This window comes from Lontra canadensis, unplaced genomic scaffold (assembly GCF_010015895.1).
Source record: "Lontra canadensis isolate GAN:19392208 unplaced genomic scaffold, GSC_riverotter_1.0 scaffold3, whole genome shotgun sequence".
In the NCBI taxonomy this organism is placed as follows: domain Eukaryota; kingdom Metazoa; phylum Chordata; class Mammalia; order Carnivora; family Mustelidae; genus Lontra; species Lontra canadensis.
In genome coordinates this window covers 46,130,275-46,155,615 of record NW_022630997.1, presented here as the reverse complement: position 1 = coordinate 46,155,615, position 25,341 = coordinate 46,130,275, and the positions used below count along the sequence as shown (strand labels likewise).

The 25,341-nt window shown below is 42.4% G+C and overlaps 1 protein-coding gene across 1 annotated transcript; it reads left to right on the top strand.

Moving 5' to 3' along the window:
• Positions 1-254: 254 nt before the first annotated feature.
• DDX21 (DExD-box helicase 21) lies at positions 255-25,187 on the top strand. Its single transcript, XM_032841556.1, has 15 exons — positions 255-416; positions 3,393-3,842; positions 6,199-6,274; positions 7,386-7,564; positions 8,994-9,111; positions 10,344-10,529; positions 11,827-11,972; positions 13,082-13,231; positions 13,626-13,787; positions 14,931-15,050; positions 16,597-16,670; positions 19,470-19,629; positions 20,413-20,547; positions 23,730-23,774; positions 24,629-25,187. The coding sequence occupies exons 1-15, from the start codon at positions 339-341 to the stop codon at positions 24,923-24,925; spliced, it is 2,376 nt and encodes a 791-aa protein (XP_032697447.1). The 5' UTR covers positions 255-338; the 3' UTR covers positions 24,926-25,187.
• Positions 25,188-25,341: the final 154 nt, after the last annotated feature.

Below are 25,341 nucleotides of genomic sequence, written 5' to 3'. Positions count from 1 at the left end.
TACATAAAGCACTGAAGAACACTACGTAAAAGCAACAGGTCATTTAACAGGCCAGGGCTAGGGAGAATCATTGGTTGCCAGCCTTTGCGGTTCCTCCCAGTCCGAGCTTTCAAGTCCGGGAGCGGTGAGCGGGGAATTCACCACCATCCCTCACCAGGCGGAGCAGCCACTACTCTTTGGCGACCACGTGGGCTCCCGCCGCCCTGGGACTTTCTGCGTCCGCAGGAACTGCTTTGCTACCGGAAGTGACGAAGGTGGGCGCTCCAAACGGGTGGTACCGTCTCTTCCTCTCCACGCGGTGGACCTGGCCGGTCGGCCTCAACTGCTTGCGCTGAGCGATGCCGGGCAAACTCCTCAGTGACGCGGACTTGGACTCAGACACGGCCATGGAAAAAGTGGAAATACCGCGAAAGCAGGTGAGAGGGTGCCACCGAGGCCCTCGGTACCCGGGACGCTGAGAGGAGCTGGGTACGGAAGCGGGGTGGGGTGCCGGGCTGGGAGCCCGTGGCGCGCACGCGGACCTGGCGCGTCCGGAGCCCAGCGTGGGGCCGACCGCTGGAGTGCCAGGGGGCCGTACCCTCCGCGGGCGGGGGCCGAGCGAGCGGCCGGGGCGGTCTGGCGCTACGCTGAGCGCCGCTCGCACGTGGTTCGGGAGTTTGAGTGCCCAGCAGTCGGGCACTCGGATGTGCAGGCTCGGGCCCCACGTTGCTGGCTCAGGCCCTGACCTGATTCCGGGCGTGAGCGTGTGCGGAGGGAATTGTCGGTCAAGGTAGGCACTGAAGCTTTGGACTAGACATAGCCGCACTTCAGTTCCACCTGCACACGTGAGCGGCGTCTGCAGTGACGCTTGAGTAGTAAGGGAAGTACAGAGTTTTCCGGCCAGCAGCCTTTAGAACATGAAGTAGTCGTCTTAATGTGTACGGACCAGGTTTTCCCGTGGAAATAGAAAGATGTGTTGCGGTGCTGAGTGTACACCGTATTTTTGATAGAGGTCGGCAGTGTGTAGTGGTCTTAAGTTACCTTGATTGCTGTCTACATCTTTACTGTTACTTCCTTAGTGATTCAACTTGTGACCGATTCTGTTCTGAGATAAGGTCAGTCAGTGAGAGCAAAGATTGTCCCTGAACTCCTATGGTGCATGACTTAGAATTCCCTTTCCTTGGCTGTGCATGGGTCTTTTTGATGGAGAGCTTTTACAACAGCAATATTTTGGCATTGTAGGAAGCGGGGGAGCACAGACTTGTCCCCACAGGTGGAGAGGTCCTGGCTCTACCTGCTCCGATTCAGTGAAGATACTCAGTTGTGGAATGCTCAAGTGAAGAGGCACCTGGCCAAACCCCATTACATTCCAGAAGAGACCCCTGGATTAGGGGTGAAAAAACTGAAGTCTTGTGGGGAGACCAGATTATTTTTCAAATGTTTGAAAGATGATGATGTGGGAAAGAGTACCCTCATTAATGATTTGAGAGCAGAAGTGGGGCCTGAAACTTTAGGGGGCAGATTTTAGCTACATGTAATAGTCATCATACTTCTGGGATTGGCCTTTCAGAAAGGTTTTAACAGAGGCTACAGCACCTGTCTACTTAGTTTCCGTAGTATTAAGTAGTTAACTTTCAATAAGTTAATTATGTTAATTATGAAAAGTTGGAAAAAGTCAGACATTTCAGGTGGGCGCTATCGTCCTGGGTTTGGTTTAGTTTGGAGGTTTCACCCATTCCATTTCCTTGTAATGGTGCTTACCCCCCCTTTTTTTTTTGAAATTTTCTCCCTTTTTTATTAACATATAATGTATCGTTTGTTTCAGGGGTACAAGCCTGTGGTTCCTCAGTCTTACACAATCCACTGTGCTCACCATAGCACATACCCTCCCCAGTGTCCAGCACTCAGCCACCCCTTTCCTCTTACCCCTCTCCCCTCCAGCAACCCTCAGTTTGTTTCCTGAGATTAAGAGTCTTTTATGGTTTGTCTCCCTCTCTGGTTTCATCTTGTTTGATTTCCCCCTCCCTTCCCCTGTAATTCTGTCTTGTTTCTCAAATTCCTCATATCAATGAGAACATATGATAATTGTCTTTCTCTGATTTTGCTTAGCATAATAGCCTCTAGTTCCATCCACATCATTGCAAATAGCAAGATTTCATTTTTTGATGGCTGCATAGTATTCCTTCGTGTGTGTGTGTGTGTGTGTGTGTGTGTGTATCTGTCTATCTCACATCTTCTTTATCCATTTGTCTGTTGATGGACATCTAGGCTCTTTCCATAGTTTGGTATTATGGACATTGCTGCTATAAACATTGGGGTGCATGTGCCCCTTCAGATCACTATGAAATTATGTCCTTTTTGATATATTTAAAAAAATTTTTTTTCACTGTTCCAAAATTCATTGTTTATGTACCCTTCATAATACCTACCACCAGGCTCACCCAACCCCCCACCCTCCTCCCCTCCAAAACCCTCAGTTTGTTTCTCAGTCCACAAGTCTCTCATGGTTTGTCTCCCCCCTCCGATTTCCCCCAACTCACTTCTCTCCATCTCCCAAGGTCCTCCGTATTATTCCTTATGCTCCACAAGTAAGTAAAACCATATGATAATTGACTGTCTCTGCTTGACTTATTTCACTCACATAATCTCTTACAGGTCCATCCATATTGATACAAAAGTTAGGTGTTCATCCTTTCTGATGGAGGCATAATACTCCATTGTATCTTATCTTCTTTATCCATTTGTGCATTAAAGGGCATCTTGGTTCTTTCCACAGTTTGGTGACTGGCCATTGCTGCTGTGAAGACACACCCCCCGCCCCCCGCTTAAATTAGATACATCTCTTTTACACATGGAGTGATATATTGTGGGGTTTTATAGATTTTTGGTTCGTGAAGTGTCTCTGTAAATTCACTTGCACTTGTCAGATAACCAAGACAGGTATTAATGGATCCCTGTTTACCTGTACAGGAATTCTAGCAGAGAAAGAAATGTGTTGTCCATCTGTGGAGGTATATGGCCTTAATACTCTATTAGAAATAAAATGTACTTGATCACTTTCTGTAGTCATAGATAAGTAGTTTAGAGCCTTGAGGATCCCATGAGCCACCCCAAATCCCCTATGAAAGCTTGACAACTTATTTAACCAACATGAATTGAATAGATAACGAGGCATTCTTTTCTAAGCTGATGAAATCATTGATATACATGGTACTTATTTCCAGATAGCTAAGAAATGGTACTAAAAAGCAGTGTTTTGACTTAATTACAAGGTCAAAGTACAGATGTTGAAAAATGCCCCCAAATTGTGTTCTTCATAATTATGTGATCTTGAAATAATCCAGAATTGATGTACCCTACAAATGTATACATGCTTTGCTCAGTAGTTTTATTTTCTTTATTAATTTTTTTAGAAAGGTAGAAAAGAGAAGCCAAAATCTAATAAGACTGAAGAGGCAACAGAAGTAAAGGAAGAAATTATTTCCCCCAAAGCTAAAAAAGTTAAAAAGAAAGCCGAGTCTAATGAGGTTGACTTGAGTTCTCCTAAATCCAAAAAGGCAAAAAAGAAAGAGGAGCCATCTCAGGATAATATGATTTCTCCTAAAACCAAAAGTGTGAAAAAACCAAAGGAGACCGTCGAAAAGAAAGTTGTTTCTCCTAAAATCAAAAAGGCAGTAAAAAGTGAAGAACCTTCTGAAGAAGAAATAGATGCTCCTAAGCCCAAGAAGATGAAGAAAGAAAAGGAAATGAATGGAGAAATTAGAGAGAAAAGCCCCAAACTGAAGAATGGATTCCCTCATTCTGGACCTGTCTCCAACTCCAGTGAAACCCCAGGGGAAGAAAGTAACAGTGAAGTAGAGCAGGTAGGTTGTATTTCAGTGTGTAGAATGTATCTTTCATTATTGTTTCAGATAAGCAAGTAGGTAATTGCTACTGGTTTTATTTAAAAGTGGGAGAGGGAGGGGCACCTGGGTGGCTCAGTGGGTTAAATAAAGCTTCTGCCTTCGGCTCAGGTCATGATCCCAGGGTCCTGGGATGGGCTTCGGGCTCTCTGCTCAGCAGGGAGCCTGCTTCCCCCATCTCTCTCTCTCTGCCTGCATCTCTGCCTATTTGTGATCTCTATCAAATAAATAAATAAAATCTTAAAAAAAAAAAAAAAGTGAGTGAGGAGTGCCTGGCTGTCTTAGTCAGTAGAGCATGCAACTCTTGATCTCCACTCTTTTTGGTTTTTGTTTTTTAAGATTTTACTTATTATTTTAGAGGGAGAGAGAGTGAGTGTGTGCTAGCAGAGGGGAGGATCAGAAGGAGAGGGAGAGAGAATCTCAACCACTTTACCCCACTTATAAATATTAAATATTTTTATGCTTTCATAATCCATCATATAAATGTTTAGAAATCACTTAATTCCACTATTGGACATTTAGATTTTTTACTTTCAAATAATGCCACAGTGACCACTTTGTCATAAATGTTTGTTCCTTATTTTCTGTGGATGGATGTGAAAGATGTGGCTGTGGAAAAGAGTTAGTGACCTGTGCAGCAGTACAGTAGTCCCCCCCCCCCCCCCAATCTGATGTCTTGCTTTCCTGGGTTTCAGTTTCTTTTCTTTTTTTCTTTTCTCTTCTTTCCTTTCCCTTTCCCTTTTTTTTCTTTTTGAAGATTTTATTTATGTTAGAGAGAGATACAGAAAGAGCATGAGCGGGGTTGGGGGTTTGCAGAGGGAGAGAGAATCTCAAGCCAACTCCGTGCTGAGCACAGAGCGGAGGCAGGAATCCATCTCCTAACCCTGAGATCATGACCTGAGCTGAGATCAAGGTTGGATGCTCAACCAACTGAGCCACCCAGGCGCCCGCTCTCCAGGGTTTCCATTACTTCCTGTCACCGTGTTCAGGAGCAGATGGTTCTCTTCCTGACACACTGTCAGAAAATGTTAATAGTGCCTGCCATGGCATGGCGATGTCTGTGTCATCCACCCCACTTCATCTCATCACTTAGGCATTTTATCAGCTCACATCATCCCAAGAAGGGTCAATGTTGCACAGGAAGATACTTTGAAAGAGAGACCACAGTCACATAATTTTTATTATGGTATATTGTTATTATTGTTCTATTACTATTGTTTGTAGTCTCTTACTGTGCCTAATTTTATAAATTTATCATGGGTATGTATACGAGGGCATATGAAGAAGCATATGAGAATTTGTTGCCAGCTGTCTTTCTATTATAAGAATGGCCAAAGGAAAAGATGTCCCAATTCATCTTTCTTTGTTGCTTATATTTGCTGTCCTGTTAAAAACTAAGCAAATTTACCCTATTTTGAAAAAAACTCTGCCTCCAGTGTGGGGCTCAGACTCATGACCCTGAGATCAAAAGTCACATGCTCCATCCACTGACCCAGCCAGGAGCCCCTGACCAAGCTTAAAATAACTGAAATCAATCTGTTCCTGAAAATAGTAATCAGACTAGAAATAATAGAAAAACAACAGAAATCTCTGAAACATTTGTAAAGCAAGCTATGTATTTGTAAACAATCTATGGGTCAAAAAGGATATCTCAAGGGAAATGTAAAAATACAGGGATTTTAAAAATATTTTTTAGCTATTTATTTGAGAGAGATAGAGGGGGAGAGACAGAGAGAGAGCCCGGGTGAGCACCAGCAGGTGAGCTGCTGAGGGAGAGGGAGAAAATGGAAAAACATGCTCCCGGTGGAGCAGGGAGCCCAACACAGGGCTCCACCCCAGGACCCCACATACATAATTGTTCTATTATTATTGTTGTTAGTCTCTTATTGTGCCTATTTTATACATTTATCATGGGTATATATAGGAAAAAACATAGTATATATAAAGATTTCATACTCCTCTGACAGTTTCAGGGGTCTTAGAACAAATCCCCTGTGGATAAGGTGTTGGGGGATACTCTATATTGTTGCTGTGGGTTGGCAACGGAATAGTTCTTGGTTGAGACTGAATCTGCCTTCACTAGCCACACATAGTATATGTACAGTATGTATTTGCTACAGATTTTTTTTCCTTAGGGTTTTACAGATTATATTTCTTTTCAGATCTTGATTTACCTACCAGAGTTTCTGTGCCTTTTTGGTTGACTTACAGCAGATGTTTTAGAATTGGTTCTTTTGTTTCTTTCTCAGAAGATTTCTCAATGATTACCTGTAGGTGTGAAGTTACTGATTCCTTTCTGTGGCCCTTTCCTTGATAGGAAGTACCTGTGGAGCAAAAAGAAGGAGCTTTCTCTAATTTTCCCATATCTGAACAGACTATTAAACTTCTCAAAGGTAATATTTTTGGGAATACTGTATAATATTAGAATATTTATCTGGAAGTACTCCACTGTTTTTGTTGAGATAAAGGACAATATATGCAACCATACAATGCAGTAGATCTGTAAAGACAGTGTAGGACTGTACTAATGATGGCTTTGCTGCCCTTTTTTTTTTTTTTTAAGATTTTATTTATTTGAGAGAGAGAAAGTGAGAGAGCACTAGTGGAGGGGGAGGGATAGAGGGAGATTCCCCACTGAGCAGGGAACCCGATAATGTGGGGTCTCTGATGCAGACTCAATCTCAGGACTCTGGGATCATCACCTGAGCCAAAGACAGACGCTTAACCAACTAAGCCACCCAGGCGCCCCTCCTTACTGCCTCTTAAATAGGTGATTCAATTTTATTCAAACCAGTATGTGTATTCAGAGACGTGAGGACTGATTGTACTGGTGCAAGTAAACGGTTCCTGCCATGTTCATATTTTCTTTTTATCCTCTCCACTTGGTGAGACATCTCTTCATGATACCAGCCTTGCCCAGCACTCAGCCTGGCAGTGTGCCCGTGACTGAGCTGGTTAGTCACAGACGCTTGAGTAGGTGTTTCCTGAATCAGGTGTGGCGTAGTCTGGACTGCAGAGCACCTGATCTGGGGGTTTCTCTTGACCTATGGATGAGATTCATGACAAGTGACTAAACTCTTAAAATAATATTTACTCTAATTTGGTGCTTTAAAGTTTGTTGATATTCTTTAGTCCAGCAGATTCTTCACTACCAGAATGCGTTGGAACCTGACTTTGTAGATTTTTATTTTATTTTACTGATTTTTTTTCTTCAAAGATTTTATTTTTTTGACAGAGACAGACACAGCAAGAGAGGGAACACAAGCAGGGGGAGAGAGAGAGGCAGGCTTCCCGTTGAGCAGAGAGTCCGATGGGGGGCTCGATCCCAGGACCCTGGGATCATGACCCAGGCCGAAGGCAGACACTTCATGACTGAGCCACCGAGATGCTCCTGACTTTGTAGATATTGAACAGAAGGTAGAATTCCTTAATTCTGCAGGACCAGAAGCATGGCCGGGATTTTAAGAACTGCAGTGTCAGATAACATGGTTAATTTGTTCACAGCCCGTGGGGTGACCTTCCTGTTTCCTATACAAGCAAAGACATTTCACCATGTCTATAGTGGAAAAGACTTAATTGCACAGGCACGGACAGGAACTGGGAAGACATTCTCCTTTGCCATCCCTTTGGTTGAGAAGCTTCAGGGAGAACTGCAAGACCGGAAAAGAGGCCGTGCCCCTCAGGTAACTATCTTTAACGTAGACCCCAGGCTCCATATCTGCACAGGAGAAAAACTTTTTAGGCATTGCTTACATCATATACTATAGTTTTTTATTGGGTTCTCCTTAAAGTCTTTTTTTTAATCTGTTACAGGTTTTTATTTGACGTTAAAGCAGGATTGTTCTTTTAAGATTGTTGGCCACAAACCCTACATATTTAAATACTATAATCTGCCCCATGGTTGTGATCACCTGTATTATTAATGCTCATTGTGTTCCCTTTAAACTATTAGATGTCCCTGGGGCTTACAGGTTTGCTCAGGTGTCTTTGACCATTTTTACCTAGATGGTGAAAGCAATTTTAGTAGAGAGGCATGACTAGAAGGAGGCATACAAGAGGTGAAGAGGCCAAGCTTCTTTGTCAGGATGGTACTCGTTGGGTTCATTTCTGGAGAACCTGGCATTTGGCAAACCTTAACCTCACTGAAATGCCTATGTGTTCCTTTTGGTTATGGGTTCATGCACTTGACTTTCAGGTCCCGCCTCGCTTGTTTACTGGCCTGCCACCCCTCATTCATTCATTGCTTATTGCTCTAAACAAATGCAGCGTTAAACAAATGAATTATGCCAGCACTGGGAATTATTCCAGCTTGGCACATAGTGGGTATTCAGAAAATAGCTGTTGGATGAATTATCTGATGAATCTGTGAATATTCTGAAATCATACTTGTTTCATGCTGTTACCATACTTAAGGATCTGTAGTAGTTTCATATTGTGTGTCCTGTTGGGTCAAAATCAGACTGCTCTGGGATTCAAAGCTCCTCACCATTTTGCTCCTGCTTAACTCATCTTTGTTCTACTTTGAGTTTACTATCGTGTAGAGGTTCAGTCTATTGGTTTTGGAGCCCAACTGTCTGATTTTAAGTCTAGGCTTTGCTTCTTAGCTTTTTGGTTCAAAATCTTTTGTGTGTTTATTGTAGGTACAATTGTACAATACAATTGTAGGTGGGTCAGTAACTTGTGAGAATTAAGTGAGAATAATGCATAGTAAGCATTTAGTAGAGCCTGGGATGGTAAAAGCTCAAAGAATAGTTAAGGTTGTTATCATCAGCAGTGTTACTCCTTGCTCAAGTTGTTTCTTTCCTGGAATGCTATTTAAGTAGTAGCAGCTCCAGAAAACCCTTGGGCCTGCTCTGTGCAATCCTCCTGGAGCATGGCATGCTGGGGCCCTATGTCCCTTGGCATTGGTAGGATCACAGACTTTTCTTCTGAGTGGATTTGTCAGGGACTGTATTACATTTATGATCCTTCCCCACACAAAGTATGTTGCAAAGCATATGATAGATTTTTTAAAATACTTGGTAGGATGAGTTGAGCCTTCTTGTCAATTCCAGATTTGTGAAGAAATACTGCATAGTACTTTGAATTCAATAATTAGTTTTTCCTTTCCAGGTGCTGGTTCTTGCACCCACGAGGGAGTTGGCAAATCAAGTAAGCAGAGACTTCAGTGACATCACAAGAAAGCTGGCAGTGGCTTGTTTTTATGGTGGAACTCCCTATGGAGGTCAGAGTAAGTAAATCCAAAAGTGAGGGAAGGAAAAATGCCAACCATTTTGGATGCCCTGGTTGGATTTCTCAGACCTCGACATCTGGCTTTCCCTGGTTTAGTCATTTTTCTTTGTCATTATTGTTTAAAGATGGTCCAGAACACGGTCATAACATGATGATGTGTCAAATCCCGCATATAGATACTTGGATTTTTGTATTACTTACCTATGTTTATCTAAAGGCCATAAAGATCTGTTACTGAACCTAAGAGGATAGAGTCCATTTGGGCCCTTGGCACTAGAAAGTCACGATTCAGAGTTACTCTTTTTATCTGTCAAGGACGGTGAATCTGCCTCTTCTGGGGTCTTTGTTTCTTTCTTGCTGCAGGTGGGCCTTCCTTCTTCTGGGCCCAGGGGCCAAATGTTGCAATGTAGGCTTCTATCGAAGGACTCCATTACTTAACCAATTCAAGATCTTGAAACTTCATTATGTAGAGCAAATAAATAATTTCACGAAAGGATTTAAGGCATTAAAAATGTTGCAGTTGGCACGTAAAGCTCATGATTATTTCTTCTCAGCTTTGGTTAAATGAACTGGGCTTTGGCATCAGAAAAGTCTATGTTTGAATCTAGACTCTGCTCACAGTGTAATTTTAAGTTCAAGGTGTTTGATTTTTCTGCACTTGCTCATGTGAAAAAACAAGGTTACTAAACTCATCTGGTAATGGTGTTGAGAGGTTGAATTGGCTAAGGGGTATATAGAGTACCCAGTGTGCCCCCTGGACTGTAAGGACAATTCAACAAAAAGCTGCGTCATTATCCTCTCACCTCATTATACTGGACTCCATTTTCCTGAACATCTCTAGACCTTCTGGAAATACTTGCCCTTCTGCCTGGTCTCATTCTCTCCATACCTGCTTACCTTATATAAAGTTCTTTAAGATCCTCATTCTCACTTTGTTTGTGAAACCTTGGCACTTTCCACCACCAAGGAAGTAATTTCTTTCCTGGTGCTTCCATCCTGCACCCCGTGTTTTTCTGTTATGTCACACAATTCACTGGACTGTCACTTCTTACCTCTTCCCCCTAGATTATCTTGAGTTTCCCCTTGAGTATCTTTATCTTTGATACTTAGCATATTACCTCGTGTTTTTGGTTAATAAGTATTTTAGAATAAAAATGTATTTAACTGGTACCCCGGACTAATAAAAGGACTTAAAAACCCAGCATGTTTTATTATTGATGTTCTTTATAGTTGAACGCATGCGGAATGGGATTGATATCCTGGTTGGGACCCCAGGTCGAATCAAAGACCACCTACAGAATGGCAAGCTGGATCTCACCAAACTTAAGCATGTTGTCCTGGATGAAGTTGACCAGATGCTGGATATGGGGTTTGCTGATCAAGTGGAAGAGATTTTAAGTGTGGCATACAAGAAAGGTAAGCTCCAAATTCAGGGAGCTGCTGGAAGGGCTTAGAGGAAGAACGGTGATTAAGCAGGCTTCTAAATGTTAAATGAAACCTTAAATCGGGGAGTGACTTATTTTATTTAGGAAAACTTAAAGTTTTTAAAAATCATGATTTATGACATATCTATAATGGGGACAATTTGGGAAAGTAAGAGAAGAAAAATTTCATATCTGCCAGTTGGTGTGCTTTGCTTTTGGTTTCTTTTTTTTTTTTTTTTTTTTTTAAAGATTTTATTTATTTGTCAGAGAGAGAGGGAGAGAGAATGAGCACAGGCAGACAGAATGGCAGGCAGAGGCAGAGGGAGAAGCAGGCTCCCCGCCGAGCAAGGAGCCCGATGTGGGACTCGATCCCAGGACGCTGGGATCATGACCTGAGCCGAAGGCAGCTGCTTAACCAACTGAGCCACCCAGGCGTCCCTGCTTTTGGTTTCTTTAATCCTGACTTTGTACTATCGTACATATGTATGTATGTTAATTTTAATTTTACTGTTCATATAAAAATTTGGTATTAACACTCCCATGAAGAGGTTGTGCCATGATTTAATTCCATGTATATATTTTAATTTTGAGATGATACAAATAATTCTGCTTACACATGTTTTTATGCATATAGCATCCTTCACATCTCAGTATATGGAATTTGTTCTTTAGGATGGGTGTCCAGTAATGGAATTACTGAGTTTAAAGGTATAAATAGTTCGTGCTTCTCAATGTACATGGTTAATTTGCTCTCCAAAGGATTCTATCTACTTAAACCACCATTTGAAATATATGAAAATGCAGTATTATTCAAAGAGCAAACTTAAAAAATAGAGGCGCTTTTTAGTACCTGACCTTAAAGAATGAATAGGCTGAAACTCTAAAGACTGAGGAGCTGCTGGAGAGTATAGATGAGTCTAGAATCTATTCCGGTGTTTATGGTAGGATGTTTGCTTAGTGATCTAAACCGGATGGTTACTGGGCTTGATGAACAGGTGTTTTCCAGTTATATCTCATAATAGATAGATTTCCCTTATGGTTCATGAAGGCCAATGGTCAGGAAGCAAAATTACTTTAAAGTACCATTGGTGTTTCAAGTCTCCTTCACATCAATGACTTGGGCAGTATTTCTTTGCCCATTAGGACTCTGTGTCTTTCATTTTTTCCTCAATGCTTGGTGTGGCCTCCCGTGGTCGCTCTAGCATGTTGATGGACTCTGGAAGAACTGGGTGAGGTGGAATATGGGTAGGCTGATTCGGGTTATTCATACCGACTTTTTCCCCCCAAAGATTCAGAAGACAATCCCCAAACATTGCTTTTTTCTGCCACTTGCCCTCATTGGGTATATAATGTTGCTAAGAAATACATGAAATCTACATATGAACAGGTGGACCTGATTGGTAAAAGGACCCAGAAGACGGCAATAACTGTGGAGGTGAGTGATTCATTCAGCTGCTAGAGTTAGTAATAAACTGTATGTCCTGTTTTCCCTGTGTGATGGTATTAGGACTGGCAAATATACACTGGTTTCCAGATAAACACTAAATCCACATGAAGAGCCAAGTAAAGATCTGTTTCTGTTTGAGTTGTATGTGGTATGTGGGTTTTCTAATTTCATAATCTGATAGTCTGCCTTCAGAATCCTTTTGGAATCTGTATCTGTCTGAATTATATAAGTAAAAAGAAATTATACCTAGAACTTAAACACTCTGAGGGCAGCAGAGAAATCTAATACTTTGTGTTAAAGCCGTTTTCATTTTAGGATCCATAGCATAGAATTCCTTTCATCCAAGTAATAGACAGACCTACAGGCTAACAGACTAACCACATTTTTAAGTGGAGAAAAGGACAAAACATGCAGAAATTTTTCTCTTGCCAATTACTTGGCTTCCTGTAGGAATCAAGGGAATGATGTTTCTTTTTCTTCATTTTCCTAGTTAGTTCAGAAAATGGAGGAACCAGGAGCTCCTGGGTGTCTCAGTCTGTTGAGCACCCAACTCTTGATCTCAGGGTTGTGGGTTCAGGCCCTGTGTTGGGCTCTGTGTTAGGCATGGAGCCTACTTGAAAAGAGAAAGAGAAACGAAGGAAGGAAGGGAAAGAGGGAGGGAAAAGAAAGGAAATAGAGAAACCAGAGAAAGGGGGAAAAACTCTCTGCATTTTCTTTTCTTTAAGATTTATTTGTCGGAGTGAGTGAGTTTGGGGGCAGGGTGGGGGAAAGAGGAGAGCGACTTCATGCTGTGGGCTGAGCCCAGTGTGGAGCTCGATCTCACAACCCTGAGATCATGAACTGAGCCAAAACCAAGAGAGAGACTCTTAAAGGAGGTCCCCCCCCCCTTTTAAAAAGACTAACTTTAGAGAGAGAGAGAGATGGCTCTCTGCTTCAGTGGTTTGTGTGTGTGCGTGTGTGTTGTCCCTACACGGTGGTGGCAGTGATCTGCTCTAGTTAGGCTTAAAAATTGCTTCTAGCCCCAGTAGCATTGAGTGGGTGATTTCAGGGTCCAGGTAGGCATCACTAAATACATCTTTTTTTCCCTCTCTCATAAGCACCTGGCTATTAAGTGCCACTGGACTCAAAGGGCAGCAGTTATTGGGGACGTGATCCGAGTATATAGCGGTTTTCAGGGGCGCACTATCATCTTCTGCGAAACCAAGAAAGAAGCCCAGGAGTTGTCGCAGAACGTGGCCATAAAACAGGTTGGTTCTTCCCCTCCCTTTCCTTTAGGGAGGAAGCCTCTTTCAACTGATAGGCCCTGGTTACATGTTAGAGCTCACCTGATCAGTCGGTCTTGTCTCACAGGTGAGGAAAGGGTGGCTCACACCTAAGGCTACATGGGCAAAGTAGGTTTGATCACTCTTGTCTGGGGTCCTTCATCTAGTGAGTATAGGTGGACATTCATTTAATGACCACGGAGTGGGAAAAAATTTGAGGTTTGTCCATGTCAGGGACATGTTTTTCCCTTTGCTGTATTTTCAGTGGAAGTATCACCAAAATACAAAGATCAAATATCTTTACAGGCCTGATGTGTGATGCTAATAGGTCCTGTATTGTTGCATCTGGTGTTCTTAGGCCAGTTTCTTTCTTTGGCAGGATGCCCAGTCATTACATGGAGATATTCCTCAGAAGCAGAGAGAAATCACTTTGAAAGGCTTTAGAAATGGTGATTTTGGAGTTCTGGTTGCAACCAATGTTGCCGCTCGTGGGTTAGACATCCCTGAGGTTGATCTGGTTGTACAGAGTTCTCCACCAAAGGTAAGTGTTCTGTACTACGATTTTACTGCGTTTTGGGGTACTAAAACAAAGAGGAGGCTGTATCACTTACTTTCATGTGGTGAGTGATAGCTGTCTCTTGAGTGCTGGGATGCTACGGTGATTTTCAGAACAAATCTCTTCTGAGGTCCTTCCCTCAGAACTGACTGTTCAGTGGAAGCATGGCCAGTGGCCACAGGTTGGAAAGATGGTTGCTGGTTGGAGGGAGTTTTGGTAGGCTCACGCAGGGAGTGTTTGAGTGGACTTTGAAGATGGGTAGGGCTTAGGCAGGGTGGGGATAGGATAAACTCATGAGCTAGAGGATAGCGAAAGGAAAGAAAAGAAAGGCCTGTAGTTAATAGTCTCCGTGGTTAGAACTGCTTGGCTTTGTGGGTGATGGGAACTCTGAGGGAGGGCCCTGAAGCACGAGTTACGTGGTGAGGACAGTGCCTCGCGTTGATAAATGTTGGTCTGAAGGAGCCTGTTCTGTTCCTGTCACTTCCAACATGAGGATCCCCACAAATTGGCAGATGCCTCAAGATTAAAAGGTTGTTGACAATGATAGAGAAAAGTAACCTGATTACTCTGGAGGCTCCGATTCTTACAAAGGCAGTCCGATGGGTTTGTGACACAGATGCTGTTTAAAGGAGCCTCTTGAGCTGTGCTGTCCGGTACGATGGCCACAGCCACGTTAGCGGTCAGGCTCTGGGAGTTGTCGGAATTGACGTGTGCTTGAGGTAGAAAGTACACGTTGGGCTTTTTTTATGTTTTAAACTTTCTATTATGTACACTGGATTTTGAGGACTTAAAAAAAATGTAAAATATCTCAGTGATAAGCTGTTTCCTGTAGATAGCATGTTGAGGTGATAAAACTTGGAGATATATTAAGTTATTGATTGAAACTTCTAGCGGATTACTAGAAAATTGAAGATCGAAATTACATGTGTGGTTCTGTAGCATAACACTATGTAGATGCCTTTTGCAGATTTGCCCATAGGTTAGGGACCACTGCTACAGAGATTTTAAAAATTGTGACAATTTCTTACTTTAGCAATGCTGGGGAACCACCATACTTGCCTCTGCGTAGACCACTCAGGTCTTTGTCTTTTTTTTGTTCAGTGTCACTCATGTATTTTACTTCAATAGGACGTGGAGTCCTACATTCATCGTTCTGGGAGGACAGGTAGAGCTGGAAGGACTGGGATTTGCATCTGCTTTTATCAGCACAAGGAAGAATATCAGTTAGCACAAGTGGAGCAAAAAGCGGTAAAACTGTTTTCTTAGCCTTCTTTCAGCAAATGTCGAATTGAATTCTAAAGTCAATCTTTGTTTTTTTAATTCAGTTTACATTAACTTTAAATTGTATGTATTTCTAGCATGTCGCCATAACTGGAAACTTGTAGGTGCAATTGTTGTTGTTTTTCTTTTTAAAGATTTTATTTATTTATTTGAGAGTGAGCGAGAAATCGCACTAGGGCAGGAGGGGCAGGCAGAGGGAGAAGCAGACTCCCTCCTGGGCAGGGAGCCCTATGTGGGACTCGATCCCAGGACTCCAAGATCATGACCTGAGCCGAAGGCAGTTGCTTAACCAGCTGAGCCACCCAGGTGCCTGCATGTTGTTTTTTATACACTGTCCTACAATATAAAGCCCATTTTGAAACATGTTTGCATTAGAAAGCAGTGGTTTTGTTTTCTCATATTTACAATTACATGGGCTATTTTTATGTTTGAAGGCAGTTTTCAGACAATGATAACATGAACACACCCCAGATAGTTTTAAATCCAGATTAAGGGGTTATAGGAATTGCTTAAAAACCAAAAGGATGGGGCACTTGGGTGGCTCATTCCGTTAAGTCCCGGACTCAAGATTTCGGCTCAGGTCATGATATCTGGGTCCTGGGATTAAGTCTGGTGTTGGGCTCAGTGGTGAGTCTGCTTCAGGATTCTCCTTCCCTCTCCCTTTTCCCCTTTGCCCCCCTATCAAATAAATAAATCTTTAAAAAAAAAACCAAAAACACCAAAAGGATAAATTTAAAATGGGAGAAAGGAGACTGATTTTTCTGACAGATTAATCTCTCCTCTTCCCCTTGAGCTGACTGTACTTGGTGACTTGGTAAAGGAGCAGGAGGCGGGCACTTTACTGTGCGGAAGGCAGGCAAGCACTCCCCGGCCAGGGTGATTGTGGTTAACATCAGGGATAAGCATATGCCTTGAGAATGATGTGATGAGACCGCATTTGCCTCTGGTTTTCTTCCCCCAAACCCATAATCTCAGTCTAAGCATGCAAAAAACCAGAGATAGCCTCACAGTGAGGGACAACATTTTTCAAAATACCTGACCAGCAGTCCTTAAGATCAGCACTCCTTAAAACTGTCACGGGGCATGAAAAATAAGAAAAGGCAGAAACTGCCACAGATCAGTGGAGACTGAGCACACATGATACCTGATGTTGTGGTGTCACTGGAACAGAAAAAGGACATTAATAGAAAAGCTAGTGACATATGAATGAACTCTGGAATTCAGTTAATAGTGATGTGGCCGTGTTGGTTTCTTAGCTATGACAAATGTACCGTAGTAGTAATAATAGGGAGACTCTGTGTAGTGTACAGGAACTCAGTGGAGTAATACCTTTGCAACTCTTCTATAAATCTAAAACCGTTCTAAGATAAAAAAGTTTGTCTTTTTTTTAAAGTTTATCTTTTAAATGTGTAATAAGTATGTTTGGTAATATAAAAAAAATTGGGGGATTTAATCTCAATGGAAACAGTTGATGGCCAGGTGGTACATTAAACTATGGCTCATTTTCTTGTAGGGAATTAAATTTAAGCGAATAGGGGTTCCTTCTGCAACAGAGATAATAAAAGCTTCCAGCAAAGATGCCATCAGGTACGTTTCCCACCACTGCTGTGGTCTATGGTAGTGCTTACTCCATTTATTGCCTGACTTTGTGCAGTAATGAGATTCAGTCTTTTGGATTTTATTTTATTTATTTCTCAAAATTATTTACAACCTACTTGTTATACTCACACTGTGCTGAAGTAAAATTCTACAAAATAAAAATCCTAACTTGTACTCATCCCTACCCAATCCTGTTCACCAGAGGACACCACTACTGATAGTTGGGTTTGTCTGGGCATTTTAAGGAAGCGTACATTAGATACAGTGTGGATGCTTCCCATGTGGAGGTAGAGTTTAGGGCCGGAGATTATATTCCACGTCGTCATCATTCTAGTCCCCCAGTTGGTAGGAACGAGTCGATTATTTTTTTAAGGTATCTCTGGTTGGTGAAGATTAGATTAACTAGCAGTGTTTGTCACTGGCATTGGGGGCAAGAGAACTATTTGGTGAGATTGTGCTACAAGTTGAAGGATAGTTAGTTGTTTAGCATCTCTGGCTGTGTGGTATATTCTGGAGGGGGTGTGTGGGCTTGGTATTATGAAAACCAGAAGGTGCTGACTATATTCCAGTGTTTCCAACTGGTGACCTACATTCCCTGCTTAAGAACCACTGAGTCCAGGGGTGCCTGGGTGGTTCAGTGGGTTAAGCCTCTGCCTTCGGCTCAGGTCATGATCCCAGGGTCCTGGGATCGAGCCCCGCATCGGGCTCTCTGTTCGGCAGGGATCCTGCTTCCCCCTCTCTCTCTGCCTGCCTCTCTGCCTACTTGTGATCTCTGTCTGTCAAATAAATGAATAAAATCTTAAAAAAAAAAAAAAACCACTGAGTCTGAGCATCACTTTTCAACTATTTTCCATAACTATTATAAATATGTGTAATGCTTATCTTAAAAAATAGGGGGAGGGGGCGCCTGGATGTCTTAGTCCGTTAAGCAGCCCACTCTTCTTTTTTTAATTTTTATTTTATTTTTTCAGTTTTCCACAATTCATTGTTTATGCACCACACCCAGTGTTCCATGCAATTCATGCCCTCCTTAATACCCACCACCAGGCTCACCCATCCCCCACCTCCCTTCCAAAACCCTGTTTTTTCTCAGAGTCGTGCAGTCTCTCATGGTTCATCTCCCCCTTTGATTCCCCCCACTTTCACTTTTCCTTTCCCTCTCCTAATGTCCTCCATGTTACTCCTTATGCTCCACAAGTAAGTGAAACCGTTGATAATTGACTTTCTCTGCTTGACTGATTTCACTCAGCATAATTTCCTCCAGTCCTGTCCATGTTGATGCAAAAGATGGGTGTTCATCCTTTCTGATGGAGGCGTACTATTCCATTGTATATGCAGACCATATCTTCTTTATCCATTTGTCTGTTGAAGGGCATCTTATCCTGGCTCTTTCCACAGTTTGGCGACTGTGGCCATTGCTGCTATGAACACTGGGGTACAGATGGCCCTTCTTTTCACTATATCTGTATCTTTGGGGTGAATACCCAGTGGTGCAATTGCAGGGTCATCGGGTAGCTCTGTTTTTAATTTCTTAAGGAATCTCCACACTGTTTTCCAAAGTGGCTGCACCAACTTGGATCCCACCAATAGTGTAAGAGGGTTCCCTTTTCTCCACATCCTCTCTTAATCTCTGCTTGGGTCTTGATCTCAGGGTCATGGGTTCCAGCCCTGCATTGGGCTCTGCACTGGGCATAGAAATGGGGGAGCTTATGATTAGAGGAAATGATAGACATTGGCATATTAATTAATAGGTCAAGAAAGTTCTCCAAAGGAGAATAATATAACTCAGTAATTTTCAAGTTTATTTTCACATGGCCTATTTATTTATTTATTTCAAATGATTTTATTTATTCATTTTGACAGAGAGAGGAGACAGAGCCAGAGAGGGAACACAAGCAGGGGGAGTGGGAGAGGTAGAAGCAGACTCCCCACTGAGCAGGGAGCCTGGTGTGGGACTTGATCCCAGGACTCTGGGATCTTGACCCAAGCCGAAGGCAGATGCTTAACAACTGAGCCACCTGGGTGTCCCTCACATGGCCTATTTAAATAATTCTGTAGACAGGGTTCCTTGTGACACTAGATAAGGAAATTTGGGGTTAGGTGGCCAGGAAGGAGAAAAGAGACAAAATGCCAAGAGATATCTTGTAGAGGGGCAGCCCTTCCAAAAGAGGCTGCCTCATCTGGCCTTGTTTATCCTTGTCGTGGTGGACCTCCTCTGAAGATGTGACATTTATTATCACCAAGATAATAGTAACTCTCTAACAAATGTGTGTTCTCATAAAAAGTTCATATCATTTTTAACATGATTTGGAAGTCTTTTTTTCCTTTTATTTCAGAATGGAAGTAGCTGTAGTGTTTTCTGATTCTAAAAGGAATACGTGCTTATTGTAAGAAATGTTCAACATTTATTAACAACACTCTCAGTGGCAGCATGGACTTACTTCTGTTGTATCTGTTCCATGGTTTATTTAATCAGTCCATATCGATGCACATTTTATGCTCTGTATTACAATTAACACTGGTGAACATCCTGATATTTGTTTTGTTATTTTCTTGGGATGAAACTTTTTTTTTATTTGATAGTAAAGTCAGATTAGACATAATCAAAGGAGTGGATTTATCTGTACAGAAATGTGATGATTCTGTCTGTACCTCGCATTGAAATGACGTGTTAGAGATCGGAAAGATTTGAAAGTTCCTGGTTTATCTTGAAATGCTGTTGCCTTGAAAACGCAATCTGTCCACTTCTGTCCTTTCTCTTAACAAATACACTCAATCACACCATAGGCTTTTGGATTCTGTGCCTCCCACTGCCATCAGTCACTTCAAGCAGTCCGCAGAGAAGCTGATAGAGGAGAAGGGAGCCGTGGAGGCCTTGGCAGCAGCTCTGGCCCACATTTCAGGAGCCACGTCGGTGGACCAGCGCTCTCTGATCAACTCAGACGCAGTAAGACTTCCTGTCACTCTGACCCTTGGTATTTGAGTGTGAGCAGGGTTTGAATGGGTTCAGTTAGACGTCTCTGTTGTTTTAGCTTTTGTATGAAGATAGATGGACGTAAACAAATCCCATAAAGATAGAAGGTAGATTCGTAGTTTTCAGGGTCTCAGTTAAGGGGGATGACATTGAGTGCGGACGGGCATGTGGTTTCTTTTTGGGTAATGAAATATTTTGGAATTCTAGACAGTGGTCATGGTGGAAGCCTTGTGAGTATACTGAACTGTATACTTCAAAACGGTGAATGTTACGGTGTGTGGATTACATGTCAGTGTTTTTAACCCTGAAAGAAAAACCCCAACCATATAACCACATAAATGCATATGATACATTTAGCCAATCTCCCTAGAAACTTAGAAAGATACATGCTTTTTTCCTTAAATGAAATTTTTTTTAAATGAAATTTTGGAGACAATTTTAGGTTTACGTGTAGTTTTAAGAGATAACAGAGAGAGGAAGATCCCTTTTACACTTTGCCTAGTTTCCCCCTCATAGTAACATCTTGCAAAGCTATAATATCACAGCTGAGTTGGTACTAACATTGACACAATGCATCCATTTTATTCTGAGTTCCCCAGTTTTACTGGTACTGATTTGTGTGTATGTGTCAGTGGAGGGGAGGTATAGGCTTTTAGGAAGAACTTTTCTGGAAATATTTTAGAAACATGAGGGTAATTTTTTTTATCAGTTAGATTTGTTTTTGAGACTGAGTTTTGTTCTCCTTTCTTCTGTAAGGGCTTTGTGACCATGATCTTACGATGCTCAATTGAAATGCCAAACATTAGTTATGCTTGGAAAGAGCTTAAAGAGCAGCTGAGTGAGGATATTGATTCCAAAGTGAAAGGAATGGTTTTTCTCAAAGGAAAGCAGGTAAGGACCGTTGGGGCCTCTGTTGTGACCTTGCTTTGGTTCAGTAGCTTAATGTGGTTGATAAAGCACCGAATGGAGGCTTCTCCCTGTTCTGTGAGGTGCTGCATCTTTCTGCTCTCTAGATAGTCTTCTCCGGGCATGTCATCCATGACCTTCAGTTGCCACTAAGTCACTGACAGCTACCCCATCTGTGTGTCTACCCTGATGTATGCATGGCATGCCGGACGTGAATATCCAGCTGCTTCCGTGACGATTTCTACCCAGCTGGGGTTTTTGGGCAACTGAAAGTCATTCAAAATTGAATGCAAAATTTTTAATTCAAAGCTGAAATTTAAAATCTTGGCTTTCCGAACCTGATGTTCTTTCTTTTGAGTCCTGCTCTCAGTTAGTGGTATGCATAAGCACAGCAGTTCCCAAACATTTTGGTATCCTGACGCTTTTATGTGCTTAATAAATGTTGGGGATCCCAAAAAGCTTTTATTTTTGTGGGTTATATCTGTTAATGTTTACAGTATCAGAAATTAAAACTGGAGCTCTAAAACCTAAGCCTGTCATTCCATTAGCCATCAGAGCAGTGACACCATCACATGTAATACAGTGTCTGGGAAACTCCGCTGGGTGCTTGTGAGAGAAGGAGAGTGGAGAGGACACCTAACATTTTCGTATTGTTACGAAAATAGTTTTGACTTTGTGGAACCTCCCTGAAAGATCTCAGGTTTCCAGCACTTTGTGGACTATATTTTGTGAGCCACTGGCGTAGTGAACCAGATCAGGTGTATTGTCAGCTGGCTGCATGTCTGTGTTCATCTTCTTAAGCCACTCCACATACTGTATGAGTTAGTCTCAGCTTTCACATGGAGGATAGGAGTCTCCATGAGCTGGCTTCTGCTCCCCTGACCACCTTCCTCTCTGTGTCCTCACTGCCAGTACCCTCTACTCCAGCCGTGCCAAGCACACCTTGCTTTCTGTCATCCTAAGTGTAGGCTCAACCCAGTGTTTACAGTCTCTCTTTCCCCCACGTTATCCTTTACGACGTGGCTTGGCCCTAAGTCTCCCTGTGCAGCTTCCCTGGCCACACGGTGGAGTTAGGCCATCTTTATCTGGACTTCAGAGTCCGTAGGGCATGCCTTTATTGAGCTAAATCTTACCTTGCTATGCTTGCTTTCTGACTGAGAGCCTCAAGAACACTCTGATGTACTCATGGGCAAAAACAATATTCTAGTTATCATTGTACTCCAGTGAGTGCCTGGTGTTAAATACTTAGTAAATATATGAAGGGGTGCCTGGCTGGCTCAGTTGGTAAAGCACGCGACTCTTGATCTTAGGGTCGTTAGTTCAAGCCCCACGTTGGGTGTAGATATAATAAATAAATGAACTTAAAAAAAATAGATGAATGAAGAATCCCACTAATTGCAGAATCCATCAGTATCTCATGTTACCTGGGGTTATAATTGGATAGAAATGAGGTGTTCCTCATAAAATATTTTAATTAAGGCAGCCAGGAGGGAGGAGTGCCTGTGACATGCAGGGTAGTTCAGTTATATTTGTGAAAACCAAGAAATAGGATCTCCTTAACTGGAGGTGATGGCACTGCTACTGTCCTATAAAGTGTTTTTACTTTTTTTTTTTTTTTTTTTAGATTTTTTTTTAGCAGGGGAGGGAGTGGCACCTGGGTGGCTCAAGTCAGTTAAGAGTCTGCATTTGGCCACAGGTCATGATCCTGGAGTCCCAGGATCGAGTCCCACATCAGGCTCCCTGCTCAGTAGGGGGTCACTTCTCCCTCTGCCCTTCACCCTGCTCATGCTCTCTCTCTCTCTCTCTCAAATAAATAATTTTTTTTTTTTTTTTTTTGAGAGAGAGCATGAGTTGGGGGAGAGGAAGAGGGAGAAGGAGACTCCTCACTGAGCAGGGAGCCAGATGTGGGACTTGATCTCGGGACCATAGGATCATGGGCTGAGCCAAAGGCATACACCTGACTGACTGAGCCACCCAGATGCCCCTAGTTTTTTTAAAAAACTTTTTTAGGGGTGCCTGGGTGGCTCCGTGGGTTAAAGCCTCTGCCTTCAGCTCAGGTCATGATCTCAGCGTCCTGGGATCGAGCCCCGCATCGGGCTCTCTGCTCGGCGGGGAGCCTGCTTCCTCCTCTCTCTCTGCCTGCTTCTCTCCCTACTTGTGATCTCTGTCTCTCAAATAAATAAATAAAAAAATCTTTAAAAAATAACAAAATTTAAAAAATTAAAAACTTTTATAGCAGGATGAATTGTGAAAAGCTAGAAAAGTAACAATAGAAGATAATTATTTGGGGGCTCCTGGGTAGCTCAGTCGGTTAAGTGTCCAGCTCTTGGTTTCAGCTCTGATCATGATCTCAGGGTCATGAGATCAAGCCCCGCTTTGGGCTCCCTGCTGGGTGTGGAGCCTGCTTAAGATTCTCTCTCTCTCTCTCTCCTTCACCCACCCCTCCCTCCCTTTCTCTTAAAAAAAATCATTTATTTTTCTACTTTTAGTAGGTCATCCTAAAGATACTTTCTTATGGAAGGCAGCATATTTTAATGTAGACCATTGGTTTTGGAGCCATACTGACCAGATTTTTAAAACCTGCTCTGCTGGGGCACCTGGGTGGCTCAGTGGGTTAAAGCCTCTGCCTTTGGCTCAGGTCATGATCCCAGAGTCCTGGGATCGAGCCCTGCATCAGACTCTCTGCTCAGCAGGGAGCCTGCTTCCTCCTCTCTCTCTCTGCCAGCCTCTCTGCCTACTTGTAATCTCTGTCTGTCAAATAAAATAAATAAAATCTTTAAAAAAAAAAAAACCTGCTCTGCTCATGAGCTGGGGACCTTTGATAAGTCAGCCTCTACAAACCTCTGTTTCCTCAGCTCTAAAACGTAGCTAATGGCTGCTTGAGGAATTAGCAAAGTGTGATAGCCAAGAATGATCTCTGGTCAGTTCTGAGTCATTTTGAGTACTTTTTTGAGGATATTTGAGTCCCAGATATCCTTGGGTTTTTGCTGTTGTGCCTTTGGGAGGTATAATTTATTGGTCTTATTCTAAAGTTTATCAAAAATTAATACTCGGAGTCTTTGTTTCTGATTTTTAATGTTAATACCTGGTCTTTTGGAATATCACTTAATGTACATACACAGTTCTGGTGAAAGGCTGGGTTAACTTGCATTTGTTTTGATTTTTAGGGTGTTTGCTTTGATGTCCCTACTGCAGCAGTAACAGAAATACAGGTATTCTTATCTCTTGGATTTTGAATATTTAAATTATAAAATGTTCATTACTGGGGCGACTGGGTGGTTCAGTTGGTTGAGCATCTGACTCTTCACTTGGGCTTGGGTCATGATCTTGGGGTCGTGGGCTTGAGCCCGTGTAAGGCTCTGAGCTCAGAGTCTGCTTGGGATTCTTTCCCTTCCCCGCTCCCCTTGCTCATGTTCTTTCTCAGAAGAAAAAGAGGGAGAGAAAGAAAAAGAGGGAGAGAGGGAGGGAAGGAAGATCTTTTTAAGAAAATGTGTTCATTGCTGAAAATACAGAATAATGGAAAGAGAAACAAGAGCTCTAGTCCCTTTTCTAAAAGACAATTAGAATTAATGAATTTTAGTATTTTTTCTCCTAGCCTTTTTACTCTGATAGTTTTCTTACTCAGCCTGCCTATTTTCCTTCTTTCCTTTCTGGTGCACAACATCTAGCTTTTTTTCCCCTGTGTATGTTGTATGGGGCTTACATAGACATTTTTTAAATTCCTAGATCTTCATTCAGTACTGCTGTGAGAAATGGGTTTATATGTGGTTTATTTGCATGTTTTACTCTCTTATTGATAGCTGTGGATACCTGGGAGTAATTGAATTGAATAAATGATACAGTGATGAAGGTACCTCTCATAGTGAAACTCTCTTACACTGCCAGGACTGGCTTTCAGGCCATGAAGGTGGTATTTTTTCCAACCAGTGACCTTTTAAATACTTAGGTTATCAGTCAGGTTTTTCTTTAGAGAAAAAGCAAAAAAAAAAAAAAGGATTTTCTGTTGTTTTTTTTAATAACTGAATTCAGTAAAAGAGCAGGTAAAAAGACGACCATCTCTCTGCAGGAAAAATGGCATGATTCACGGCGCTGGCAGCTCTCGGTCGCCACGGAGCAGCCAGAGCTGGAAGGACCACGGGAAGGATATCGAGGCTTCCGGGGGCAGCGAGAAGGCAGTCGAGGGTTCCGGGGACAGCGGGAAGGCAGTCGTTTTAGAGGACAGCGGGAAGGAAACAGAAACTTCAGGGGACAGCGGGAAGGAAATCGAGGCTTCAGAGGACAGCGATCAGGAGGTGGCAACAAAAGTAACAGATCCCAAAACAAAGGCCAGAAGCGGAGTTTCAGTAAAGCATTCGGACAGTAATTTGAAGTAGAGGATTTATGCAGCAACATGGAACCGAACACTCATTTTCCTACAAGGTGAAAAGCACATGGGTTTCCTTCCTGACCACTTGCCTTGTCCCCATCTCTCCCAGAGAGACAAGCTTTGTGGAAATTATTTCATCTGATGATAATCACTTATAATGATTGCAACTTCTGTATCCAGTTTCTTTTTTGAAAAGGTGTATGAATTCATTACATTTTTATTCTGATACATTGTCTCTAGATTATAAGATAAAAATCAAGCATGTGTTGGCCCATATTTTTAAGTTGACCGTCTCTATACTTAAATGGTGTCCTTCCCTGGATACCTGTGGGGAAGGCTGCGGTCTCTGGAGAGGCGATGTGCGCAGTCCAGCCTCGGCTCTGTAATTGGCATTCCTCAGCCCCCTGCCTGCC

Excerpts from the sequence above, each read along its gene's own strand:
- DDX21 (XM_032841556.1), top strand. The coding sequence starts at position 339 with ATGCCGGGCAAACTCCTCAGTGACGCGGACTTGGACTCAGACACGGCC. Across the intron at positions 19,630-20,412 it reads CTCTGATCAACTCAGACGCA|GGCTTTGTGACCATGATCTT; the intron begins GTAAGACTTCCT and ends TTCTTCTGTAAG. Across the intron at positions 23,775-24,628 it reads CAGCAGTAACAGAAATACAG|GAAAAATGGCATGATTCACG; the intron begins GTATTCTTATCT and ends ATCTCTCTGCAG.